The sequence below is a fragment of the Saimiri boliviensis genome, chromosome 17, assembly GCF_048565385.1.
Source record: "Saimiri boliviensis isolate mSaiBol1 chromosome 17, mSaiBol1.pri, whole genome shotgun sequence".
Taxonomy (NCBI): domain Eukaryota; kingdom Metazoa; phylum Chordata; class Mammalia; order Primates; family Cebidae; genus Saimiri; species Saimiri boliviensis.
Genome location: NC_133465.1, coordinates 19,570,997 through 19,583,430, shown reverse-complemented (window position 1 = coordinate 19,583,430; position 12,434 = coordinate 19,570,997). Strand labels below are relative to the sequence as shown.

Here is a 12,434-nt window from a genome sequence, read left to right as displayed (position 1 = left end):
TGATACCCAACAGTTTGTGATCAACCAAACAGAGATGCCAGGTTAATATAGAAGTCTGGAATTAAGGAGAGAGATCGAGGCAGGAGATACGCATTTGGAAATCATTAGCACACTCAAGGTAGTAAGCCATGAGAAAGAAGATTGAGGACTGAGCCCTGGGACACATCAATGTGTAAAATATGGGATATGAGAAGAAACCAAAACAGATTAAGACAGATGGACTAGAAAGGCAGGAAGAAAAGCCAGGGGACTGTAATCCCAGCTACTCAGGAGGCTGAGGCAGGAGAATTGCCTGAACCCAGGAGGCGGAGGTTGCGGTGAGCCGAGATCGGGCCATTGCACTCCAGCCTGGGTAACAAGAGCGAAACTCCGTCTCAAAAAAAAAAAAAAAAAAAGAAAAGCCAGGGGAGTGAGGGAGATCCTGAAAGCCAAGTGATAGCACTGCTATGGAGGAGAGAGAGATTTCCATCAGGTACAATATTGCTGACAGGTTAAATAAAATGAGGTCTAAGAAACAATGTCTAGATTTGCTGAAGTGAAAATCAGTGGTCAACTTGAGAACAATTTTGGAAGAGTGGTGGGAGTGAAAATTACTGGTGTCGGCTCAAGAGTGAATGGACAGGAAATCTGAATCCATGAGTATAAACCAATCCTTCAAGGCCAATATACCTAGGGACATGATGTAGATGATCTTATTTTCTTCTTGTTTAGCTGTATTTTTTAAATAAAAAATTCATGAAGTTATAGAACCAAAAGACTTCTTGAACTTTAGGATTATATAAGCTGATTATCATTTTGCTCATGCTTATACATAAAGATCAAGAAAGACTAAAAGTTTCAGAAGAAGTACTTCTTGCTTGATAAGAATCATCCAACTCTAGAATATTTTATACTCATCAAATAAAAACAATAGTCAAAATACGGAATTCTATTAACAGGAATAAAAGGGGACAAATGCAGAAAATAATCTTATTTTGTAAACCAAATTTGTTGAAATTATATGAAGCTACTGTTGAAAAATATGGTATGCTACCTTCTGAAATATAGTATCTTTTAAAAGGAAGGCTAACGGCATGCATGTAGGGCACCTTTAAAAAGAGGATTCACTGCATAACAGCACCTTGGTTTTAGCACAAGGGTCAGCAAATTGGCGCTTGTGGGCCAAATCCAGACTGCTGCCCATTTTCACGAGGAAATTTCCTTGAAACACAGCCGCATTTACTCACTTTATAATCCACAAAGCCTGCAATATTTACTAACTGGCTTTTTACAGAAAGGGCTGTCTAACTCTTGGTTCAGTACATCTAAGAGCCTCTGATGTATTTTAGTAAGTTTTATCCGATATACTGAAACACTTATGTGAAATATAATTCCCTTGTGCAATCCCTTGGGAATATACAGATTAATTTGAGGGTCTGGTATTTCAGCACTCACACACTGAGAACAAAGAACAAAAATTTAATAACTAGCAGTTCTATTGCTAACAAGGTACAGTGTCAGTGTAGCATGTAGCTAGCTTCCTTTTGTAACTGAGCAGATATTACGAGAATTTCAACAAAACTGGCTTAAGATGTGTCATCAAACTAAATGCTTTAAATATACTTTGTGAAATAATCAGTACACTCTAGATCTAACAACTTCATTTATTAAAATGATTACATACTACATGATTTTCTAGGTATGACAACTGTACTATTTCCTTATTGCTAAGGATTTAGATTATCTCCAACTTTTTGATATTACAATGCTATAATATTTTTATACATAAGTATATATGTAACATATATAAATAACCTTAACGTACATATATCATACTTACTATATATTTACCCATTAGCCTGTTGTATTTTATATACTACATGTAATAAATGTCCTTAATGCATATGTGTATGTGTTTACATAAGTAATATTTTCCTGTAGGCTCTCATCCCATAGTTGAAGTTGTTAAAGGAGTGACATGTTTGAAATTTTGATACATGCTAGTAAATTACCCTGCAAAAAGGATTTGCCAATTCCCAGGTTCCAGCAATTCTCCTGCCTCAGCCTCCCAAGTAGCTGGGATTACAGGTATGCACCATACACTCAGCTAATTTTGTATTTTTATTAGAGATGGGGTTTCTCTGTGTTGGTCAGGCTGGTCTCGAACTCCCGACCTCAGGTGATTCACCTGCCTCAGCCTCCCAAAATGCTGGAATTCCAGGCCTGAGCCACCATACCCCCTCAATTGTCTCCTGTTAAGTGTTGCTATAGGCTTACCTGTCATGCACTTCATTCTCCTTCCTAGGAAACTGCTGATGAAGTCCATCATCACCACTGCCAGCAGAAGCACCATCAGGTAGGCTTCCCGATAATTCTGTGCTATTACTTGTGTGCTGCTTTATTTCTTCTTCAACCTTGAGTGAGAGTTTGATGTTAAGGATGATTGTTCTTACTTTATTCAATACAAATAAATTTTTTCTGTTTTCATTGATTTCATCACTTGACTCAGTTTACTTATCATAATTTTAGTCATTAAAATACTTTGTGCTTACTTTAATTTTATTATATCTAAAACTATAATAGAATTATTATTATAATTGTATCATCAACAGTTTTGTAAAGTCAGCTTTATTTCTGTTTCAATCAATAAGACAGAATTTTCCAAAATTTCAACAAGTGCCCTTCTTAATTTTGTGCTTTTATTCCCAACCACCCTTCACTATGTATTATGAATTTTTACCTCATTTGACTGGCACAAAGACATAAATAAGAAGACAAAGACACAAAGCATGTCTTCTTCTGTCTTTACCACTTGGCTTCAACATTAACAGCCAGACTGAGAGGATGTTGACACTGTGGGGCTTCAGTAACAGAAAGGAAGCTTTCTCTTTTCTGCACTAAACTATTCTTTTCCCCCATTAACTTCTGTCATTTTTTTTTTTTTTTTTCATTTGAATCCTGGGATGTCAAAGCTCACTGAAATACAAGTCTGCCTCAACACAAAAAGCAGAGTGAAACTGCTAAGCTGCTAATGTGGAATTATGGAAATGAGATGCTTCCCAAATTTCACATTTAATAGCCATAAAAGTTTGTAGCTGGAGGATATACAGTATTAGAATCTACTTTAGCCCACTATCTATTCATAACTGGAACAAAGCCAAAAAAGATTAAATTATTGGCCCAAAGCCCCTAAAGTGCCATTACCTAGCATTTTATGGTACCAAAAGAGAATACAATCGCATAATGCTGAATCAGACAAATTCAGCAAATTAATCAGATAGGTTAAAAGTGTGACTTGGGGGCAGGTGTGGTGGCTCATACTTGTAATCCCAGCACTTTGGGAGGCCAAGGCAGGCCGATCACTTGAGGCCATGAGTTTGAGACAAGCCTGGCCAACAAGGCGAAACCCCGTCTCAACTAAACATACAAAAATTAGCTGGGCATGGTGGTGCACACCTGTAATCCAAGCTACTAGGGGTGCTGAGGTAGGAGTATCACTTGAACCCAGGAGGTGGAGGCTGCAGTGAGCTGAGATCATGCCACTGAACTCCAGCCTAGGTGACAAGAGTGAAACTCCATCTCAAAAAAAAAAAAAAAGTGTGACTTGGGCAAAATAATTTAATGCCTTAGTGGAGGGTGGGAAGGCTGCCCTAATCAATGTAGAAGACTCAGCTTTCTACTTTGGCATCATACACTGTTTTTGGTTGAGTATTTACACTAGTTATATGAAAAAAAAAATACATATATACCAAAACTTACTATACTTCATTAAGCAACATAATATAAAGGTCTGATTCAACAGAAACAGTGGTGAGTTGTTATATTTACAAATATGTTAATGTGTATATACTTGTCAAAAAACATTTAAAGTGGTTATGATGGAATTCTAAGTTCCAGCAGTTTGAGTTAAACAGATAAACCTGAAAACATGAAAGCACAATAAACAGATTCATTGGCCAGGAATATTTGCTGCAGCTCTCAGGGCTGGATACCTTTTTTTTTTTTTTTTTTTAAAATAAGAGTTGAGACCTTGCTATATTGCCCAGGCTGGAATGCAGTAGCTATTCACAGGCACGATCCCACTACTGATCAGCATGGGAGTTACTTATGACCTGCTCCTTTTCCAACCTGGGCCAGTTGACCCTTCCTTAGCCAACTTGGTGGTGCCCCACTCCCAGGAGGTCACCATATTGATGCTGAACTTACTGTGAACACCTGATCGGCATTGCACGCTACAGCCCAGAACAGCTGTGCTCAAGATCTTCCTGCCTCAGGCTCCCGAGTAGCTAGTACTAGAGATGGATGCCACCATGGCCGGCCGGTGGCATTTTTATATCCATTTTTATATCTCTTCTTAGTCATTGCTTCCTTTCCACTGTATTCCCATCTTATTGTTAGATGCAACTCATCTTTAAGTCAGTAAAAGGAAAAAGTCCTTGAGCTTATAACATTTTCTTTAGCGATTTTCTTGATGCTTCTGCTGGTTCTGAAGGTCACGTGTTATATATTTCCCCATCCATATGCCAGTTGGAAGACTGACAGAGAAACTTAGGTTCATCAAGAAACAAAGATTATGAGAAAGTTTTCCCAAATGCCTATTATTATAAATCACCTTTTTCTATACACAATTGCAGATGTAGACAAACAGACTGTTCATAAGCTTTTCATAAGTGGAAAATCAGAATGGACCAGATAATTGACAGAGAAAAAAACAGAGTGGCTGCCAGTAAACCCCTACCTCTTTCTGAAGTGGAATGTTTTCTTTCTTCAAAGCCAGGAGCTCTTCTATCATATCTACCTCATTCTTAAACCTTTGCATGTCTTGCTGTAATTCTTCATGCAGATCTACTTCTGATGTACTGTCACAATCTGATAATAAAAAACTCAGATTTTCTGCCGGGCGTGGTGGCTCAAGCCTGTAATCCCAGCACTTTGGGAGGCTGAGGCGGGTGGATCACGAGGTCGAGAGATTGAGACCATCCTGGTCAACATGGTGAAACCCCGTCTCTACTAAAAATACAAAAAACTAGCTGGGCGTGGTGGCATGTGCCTGTAATCCCAGCTACTTAGGAGGCTGAGGCAGGAGAATTGCCTGAGCCCAGGAGGCGGAGGTTGCGGTGAGCCGAGATCGCGCCATTGCACTCCAGCCTGGGTAACAAGAGCGAAACTCCATCTCAAAAAAACAAAAAAAACAAAAAAAACAAAAAAAAAAACCCCTCAGATTTTCTAATTCAGGTTTCAGGCTTTTATAGTAATTTGTACTGCAACTATCACTATTTTGGTTCTTATTTTTTGTCATTTGCAAATCAGACTCTTGGTCTTCTTTCATTTCAACTGTAACTACTTCTGGGTTCCTTGCTTTCTTAGTGCGTGCATCATTACAAGAGTTCTCATCTGTGCTACAAATATGCTCAATGCCTGGTTTGTTATCACTGTTGCTGTCTGATTTACTTTTATGTAAATGAAGCTTACAAGATGACTGGCAAGCATGTTCCAGGGACCCAGAGTATGGATGAGATGGAAAGACATTTTTGAGACTGGGTTCTTTTTGTTCAGGAAATGTCTTAAATACCACAGAGACAGGTACTTAGAGGGAATGTCCTTTACATTTGTTCCTCTTGTAGAGTTATCAAGTAGACGCTCTTACTCAGGACAAGTCGGAATTTTGTATTTTTCACAGGTTTCTCCAAACCTCTGCTTTAACTCATTTGTGATGAGTTTGAATTTGTTTTTCCATTCTAATTTGCCTTGCTCGATCCACATTTGCTCAGAATTTTGCACGTGAGGAAGTAATGAATACACAGGTATAACCTCTCTATCACAATCCTTAGCTATTTCTGGTTCTTGGGACATTTTCTGCAGATACAACAGTGCGAGATTAATTTGCTTGTTTTGTTTCTCAGGTGTCTTGTCTGTTAGGCTGCATGTTTTAAAAATAGCTTTCTCCTTAAGTAACAGGTATGAACAAAGAAAAATTCACAAATAATTAAAATGAAAATTTAACTGTTAAACTTCACAATCTAGGTTTAGCTACTCCTAAATCACTGGCTTGTGACTAAGAAATAAAAAAAAAATTGTCTTAGCTGAAAAGAGGAGGAAAATATGAACCAGCAAACTTAACTTTGTCAATGTTTGTTTGGAATAAGCTTAATTATGTGTTGAATGTACTGAAAATGAATTAGCAGATGATTTTCTAGTGTTACAAAGGCTTTCTCATTTTTCAAGTGAGCCCCTACGGTACATTTAAGTACTCTTTCTATAGACTACTAACAGGAGTCTAGGCTGTCTTTAAATTATTAGGAGCCTGAATCAATATCAATCAAAAAGAAAAGCAAATTCTTAAGTTTTAATTCAAATTATTACTGTAACATCATAGGGTTACATATTTAGACTGTCTGCTTCAGTTCAGTTCTAATACACACTATAGTCCCCTAATAACACTAACTTTAAAAATAGTATTTACTAAGTTTCTGCATCTAAAAAGTTAGAAAGTTATTGTTTGTACCCCAACACCAAAGATCCCATCTTGCAAGATTTGATTCCCTTAATAGGCAGTTGGGTTGATTTCATAACCCCACTCCCACTGAATATAGACCCTGAAGTCAATGAGAGGTCACACAGCAGAATACATCTTTAACCTTGGCATTAGTAACTGGCAATATCAAACAGCAAAATTTGAGCCACTGGCCATGATTACCCTTTTACCATGAATCCAACTAAGTGGCCATAATTGTTAAATTGTTCATAATTTCTGTTGCTTAAAAATATGTTTTAATTACCTTTTTTATCCTGTAAAGATACTGTAAGAATTGAAGAGTAAACAAAATTCTGGAATGTTCTGTCTCCACTCCAAGGGTAAAGATTAACTACAAGTTATGATAGATTCTAACAATATTGTGTTTTGTAACTAAATATATTTAAAATTAAATATTAAATAAAAACATTGATTCTCAAAGGCTAATCTGAGAGGTAATTTCATTTGGGCTATCTTAAATTACGAAAGCAAAGAAAACAGTATTAAATCAGAAATTTATATTTAATTTAAATGTTTACACACCTGTGGCTGCTTATTTTCACGGCCTTTAAGTCGTTCTTCCTCTTCCTCTGATGGCAGATCCAAGTCTTGTTCTTCTGTAAAATCCAAATGTTTAGTTAAACTACTTAGAAGTTAGATAAAAGAGTCTTTATAAAAATAGATTTTAAATTACATTTCATTTTATTTCATAAATTGAGAGTTTAAATGAAGCTTGATATTTGGTGGAATACTTCCTTCTTTAAGAAATATTTCTAATTCTCCAAAACTTCAACAAACCATTTTGTAGGAGACACTAGATGCCACCAGGTTAAGGAAATACAATCATGTCGAAGATTCACTAACAGGTTCATCCACCCAATGTCAATGAACAAAGCCATCACAATATTAATATTATTAGGCAATGCTGTATACTGTTCTTTACTTCGTAGTAGTACCCTATTAATGATTTCCAGGATGACCGTGGACACCTTTGTCGGTGTACACCCTCTTCCTAACATCCGAAATGTTTTCCTATATTATTCTGACAAATGTATTGATATGTCTATCTTTTAAAACAGACTGCTAAAAATAAAGAAAAACAGAGTGCTAGATAAAATTAACCCTCCTCCTGGCTATCTTTCCCCAGGTAAACAGGTATCTCGGTATCTCCTTCCTTGGGGCTCTCCTAGGACTTTACTGATTTTTCTACTGCATCTCTACCATCTGAACTGTCAATAACTGCTTTACACATCTATTCCCTTTGCTCCTAGACTATAGGAACAATCTTGAAAATCATCTTTGTACAAAGAGTCATTATCTATTTTACTCAGCAATTTTTAAATTGAGTCTTGTTATGTGCTAGGCAGGAGGATTTAGAGAGGGAAAAGAAAGCATGTCAGAGATGACTTTTCTAGAGATCCTGCCCAAGCTGACACTTAAAGAATGAGGCCAGCCAAATTAGAAGGGGTGGGGGCAGGAAAGGGTGAGAGCATGCCAGGCAGCAACAAAAGGCAGAGAGAGGCCTGAAAGAGTATATGTATTTGCCCACAATCGAGGGATGGGTGAACAGGACAGGACCAGCAGTTCAGTAAGGCCAGAGAAAGAGCACACAGGGGAAAGGGCTAAAGATGGAGAGCTGAGCAGAAGTCACATTATGAAAGCCTTATGTGTAATTTAAAAATCCTTGGACATTAATGTTCTCAAGAGTCCTATTTGCATTGACCATAGAACACTCTCAATGCCAAAACCAACATTCCTAGTGAACACATTAACACAGGTGGTAGCTCACGTGGACACAGCCGAGGAGATATTATGCAGCAAATTTTCTATAATTCTCATTAATCACTGACTTGGAAAATCAATTCTATAATACATAAAGTCATAGAAGGATAGGAAGTCACTTAATATTTGCTTTTGGAAGGTGCCTTTTAAGTTTATAGTGCATACAGTTATAACTAACAGCTGTGAACTCAGAGCTGTAAAAATAAAGCGAAGAAACCACACTGTGTTTGAGTCAGCAATCTTTAGGTCTCTACTGAGTTATCCTAAATATAATCCTGTGTTAATCCCTAAAATATTTAGTCTCTACATTCTAAATTTAATCCTACTTTCTTTTTTTTTTTTTTTTTTGAGACGGAGTTTCGCTCTTGTTACTCAGGCTGGAGTGCAATGGCACGATCTCGGCTCACCACAACCTCCGCCTCCTGGGTTCAGGCAATTCTCCTGCCTCAGCCTCCTGAGTAGCTGGGATTACAGGCATGCGCCACCTTGCCCAGCTAATTTTTTGTAATTTTAGTAGAGACGGGGTTTCATCACATTGACCAGGATGGTCTCGATCTCTCGACCTCGTGATCCACCCGCCTCGGCCTCCCAAAGTGTTGGGATTATAGGTGTGAGCCACCGCGCCCGGCCTAATCCTACTTTCTAAAGAAAATCATGCTTTCCCCTAATTCTGTTATCTAGATGTTGCTTTAAAGGAAGAATACAAATGTCCTGCCAAAAGGTATTCTGTTCAGTGCAAAAGGAGAGTAAACACAAAGCACATTTTACCAGAAAATAATTTTTTAAAGTTAGAACTATAGCACTATGCAGCCAAACAGGGGCACTCTAGGACTGAATTCTCCACGCTTCTTTGTTACCTTCTTTGCTCTCTTTGTTTTCTGGCAGCTGTGATTGGCACACGTCATGGAGAGTATTATTCGCTGAGAGAAGTACAACTCCAATGTTCACCTTTTCTTGTTTTATTAAGTTCATCTGTCCCAATTCTTTGGTGTCTGTTTTTTAGACATTTATGGTGACACAGGTAGACATTTATCATCAACTTTCAGATTCTTGGATCTCTCACAAGTCTTATCACTATCGGTCATATTAGTAGGATGCCAATCAGAAAAATCCAATAATAAAGTTTTCATTGATTAGGATGTAAATAAAACAGTAATTTAACTAACTTGTATACATGTTTTCTTTCTTTTTTTTTTTTTTTGAGACAGAGTCTCACTCTGCTGTCCAGGCTGGAATGCAGTGGCATGATTTTGGCTCACTGCAACCTCCGCCTCCTGGGTTCAAGCAATTCTCCTGCCTCAGCCTCCTGAGTAGCTGGGATTATAGGTGCATGCCACCACACCTGGGTAATATTTGTGTTTTTAGTATAGACAAGGTTTCACCATGTTGGTCAGGCTGGTCTTGAACTCCTGACCTCATAATCCACCTGCCTCAGTCTCTCAAAGTGCTGGGATTATAGGCGTGAGCCACAGAAACAGTCCCATATCTGCTGTCTCCCATAAACACACTGTGCATTCAGGGCTTATTATATTTGATATGTTCTATGCTTGCAATTGATTGAGATAAGTTTAATTAACTATCATCTCTTACTTTTCTACATTTTTTTTTTAAGCAGACAAGTTAGGACAAACATTTTATTATCAAAATAAACACTTAAACACTTCTCTATAAAAGCATTACAGATCAACAGCTGTATTTACACTTATCGATTCTAGGTCCAATCATGCATCAAACACTGAATGGGTCAGAAATGGTTTACTCATGCAAGTACATTGGACACACAAACACTTAGATTCCTCCTCTACCAAATAACTTGATTAATGCAAAGAGGCAGGGGAATACCGACACAGAGAACCTGTCCAGAAACTAGACTGGCAGAGATGTCAGGTGAACAAACTGCTGAAAGTTACATCTCCAAAAAGGCACTTCCCATTCTTACAAAAGTGCTTAAAATCTAAACTTGAACCCTGCGCCTAGGTTTATAAATTTTCAAGAAACTGTAAAGAACCACAGACTAGTTTTTAATAACAAGTTTCCAAGAAAAATTGTACAAGAATTTATTCGCAGTACCTTACATGTAAACTGAAATAAACTTGGCAAACTAAAATCATACTAAAGTTTTATACCGAAAAGTCAAATCGGCCTACTTGTAATTTCCAGATAGCTTTCATATCACAATTTTAAGTATTACTTGCCCACCAACCTTTGAATCATGATTGTGTAAACTAGACGCACCACTTACCCTTCAGGCACAAGAAATTAGCAGAAATTAAGTCTCAACTGTGACAACAACTTGTAACATAAGCACAATACATGGGTTTGAGAGGCATCTGAAGTAATATATTCCAATCTGCAGTAATCATCTAATTTCTCCACATGGTTTTAAGACTTCTGTGCCTTGATTCTATTAAAAATTTCAACTAGTATGAATCATACTTGTTTTTAATGTCGAAGGCTGTTCTGAAATTCTGAAATTCTCTAGTTAATTAATACTATTACTGTGTTTCTAAGTGCTTAGCTTTTACGAGGGCTATTTCAACACCAAGTAAATAAAATATGCTTTCATAAAACTATACTTTAAAAGAAATTACAAAACTAAGTGGCTAGAGAGGACCCCTGGAAATAGAGGGGGATGCTATGAGGTGGGGGTTGGAAGCAGAGAAGAAACTTCAGGAAGGCAAAGTGTAACCAGTAATATACCTTCTGTGATGCTCCAGAAACACGTCTACTGAGATTACCTTGATTGGAGTTTCTTATAAAACAGGCTCATCATCAAGATCCTTGACTCAGGTTTCAGTGAAAAAATTGGAAACTTTAAGAAGAAAGATTTGAGAAGCAGAAGGCAGGCCGTGAATTTTCCAGATATTATGCTTGCATTTCAAATTCCTGTTTCAGACTTTTCAACTAGGCATGCACATTCCCAAAGCCATGATATTTGGCTAAATACACAAGGACCCCAGTTGCACACCGTCCATCTCACTGCCTGCAGAAACTGCAGTTGCAGATTCCTCGACAAGGCGGGCAATGCCAGTTCGGATCCAGCCAAGCATCCCTGACCTCTTCATCATAATGGTTTCGAAGGCAGGGGCCACAGAACTGTTCTTAAACGCCACAGCAGTCTGGGTTTCTGCAGTTTGTTTTGGTATCAATAGTCTTCTGATGGCATTGATGACAAGTAGAGCCCAGTGAAAGGTTATATATCTTTTCTCGAGAGTTGCTGCAGAGGTTTTCCAAATCTTCCTCTGTAATTTCTTCCACTGGGCGAATTATATGCGGAAGGGTCAGGGATGACCTGGAGCGACGACTTCTGGGCATGTCAACTTCGTTCATGCAGCTGTCCATGGTCTTCCTCTTTCTCACCAACATGTACTTACCCTCTTCCTCCTCCTCCTCCTCCTCCATGGGTAGGGTGTCAACGGACTGAAGGATCCGGGACCTTGACCTGGTAAGAGGACGAGCTCTGGGTTCAGGGTTTCTCCTGGATGCAACACCTGGTAATGGACGCCTTCGAGGTCTCCTCGATTTTGAGTTGGAGCCTGGGAGGGAAATGTCTTCCAGGGAACAAGCCAGGGAAGCTTTCTAATTCAGACATGAATTTTGCAAGCATTGCTTTGTTTTGCTTTCTATTTAAAGCCCTTTTCTCCAAAAACTTCATCCCACTTTCATCTTCTGAATCGGAGTTGGAATCGGTCAGAGTTCTCGGAGGACTGTGGGAGCTCTGCTTTTTTGTTGGTTGCTCCTCTGATACTTGGAGCTGGAAACTTCATCGCCACCCTGAGAGGTCCAGAGCGCCTGCCCTGGCTGCGGGCCCTACAGCCTTCCCGAACTGACTGCAGCCTCGTGTTTGCAAAATTATCAGAAGCAAAGCTGTCACAACTGTCATCAGAGGATGATGAAGTTTCCATGGAAATCAACTTCACACATCTAAATTTTCTTTTCTTTTTTTCCTACACACATTTCTATTTTATTATGGAAAAGGTGGAAATGCCACCTTCTCCACAACAGCAACCAGTAAAATTTATCCCCAAAATAACTCGGTACAAAACAGGTCTGTTTCAGAAATTAAAAAAGAAAGAAAGAAAAAAAAAACCCTTTACATGAGTTTTTAAATCCTATTTTAAAACATAAAAGGAACAAATCCATTATTGGCTGCACAGCC

At 38.3% G+C, this 12,434-nt stretch overlaps 1 protein-coding gene and 1 pseudogene across 1 annotated transcript in view; both read right to left on the bottom strand.

Annotated features, from left to right (window-relative positions):
- CCDC144A (coiled-coil domain containing 144A) overlaps positions 1-12,434 on the bottom strand; it is an 81,133-nt gene that overhangs the window by 44,473 nt on the left and 24,226 nt on the right. The window contains 7 exon segments of the mRNA XM_074387997.1: positions 2,257-2,393; positions 4,718-4,872; positions 5,194-5,568; positions 5,571-5,835; positions 7,037-7,110; positions 9,133-9,267; positions 9,270-9,380. Coding sequence (XP_074244098.1) covers positions 2,257-2,393; positions 4,718-4,872; positions 5,194-5,568; positions 5,571-5,835; positions 7,037-7,110; positions 9,133-9,267; positions 9,270-9,380 — 1,252 coding nt within the window.
- On the bottom strand, positions 11,141-12,180 carry LOC104651602 (cell division cycle-associated protein 7 pseudogene; annotated as a pseudogene).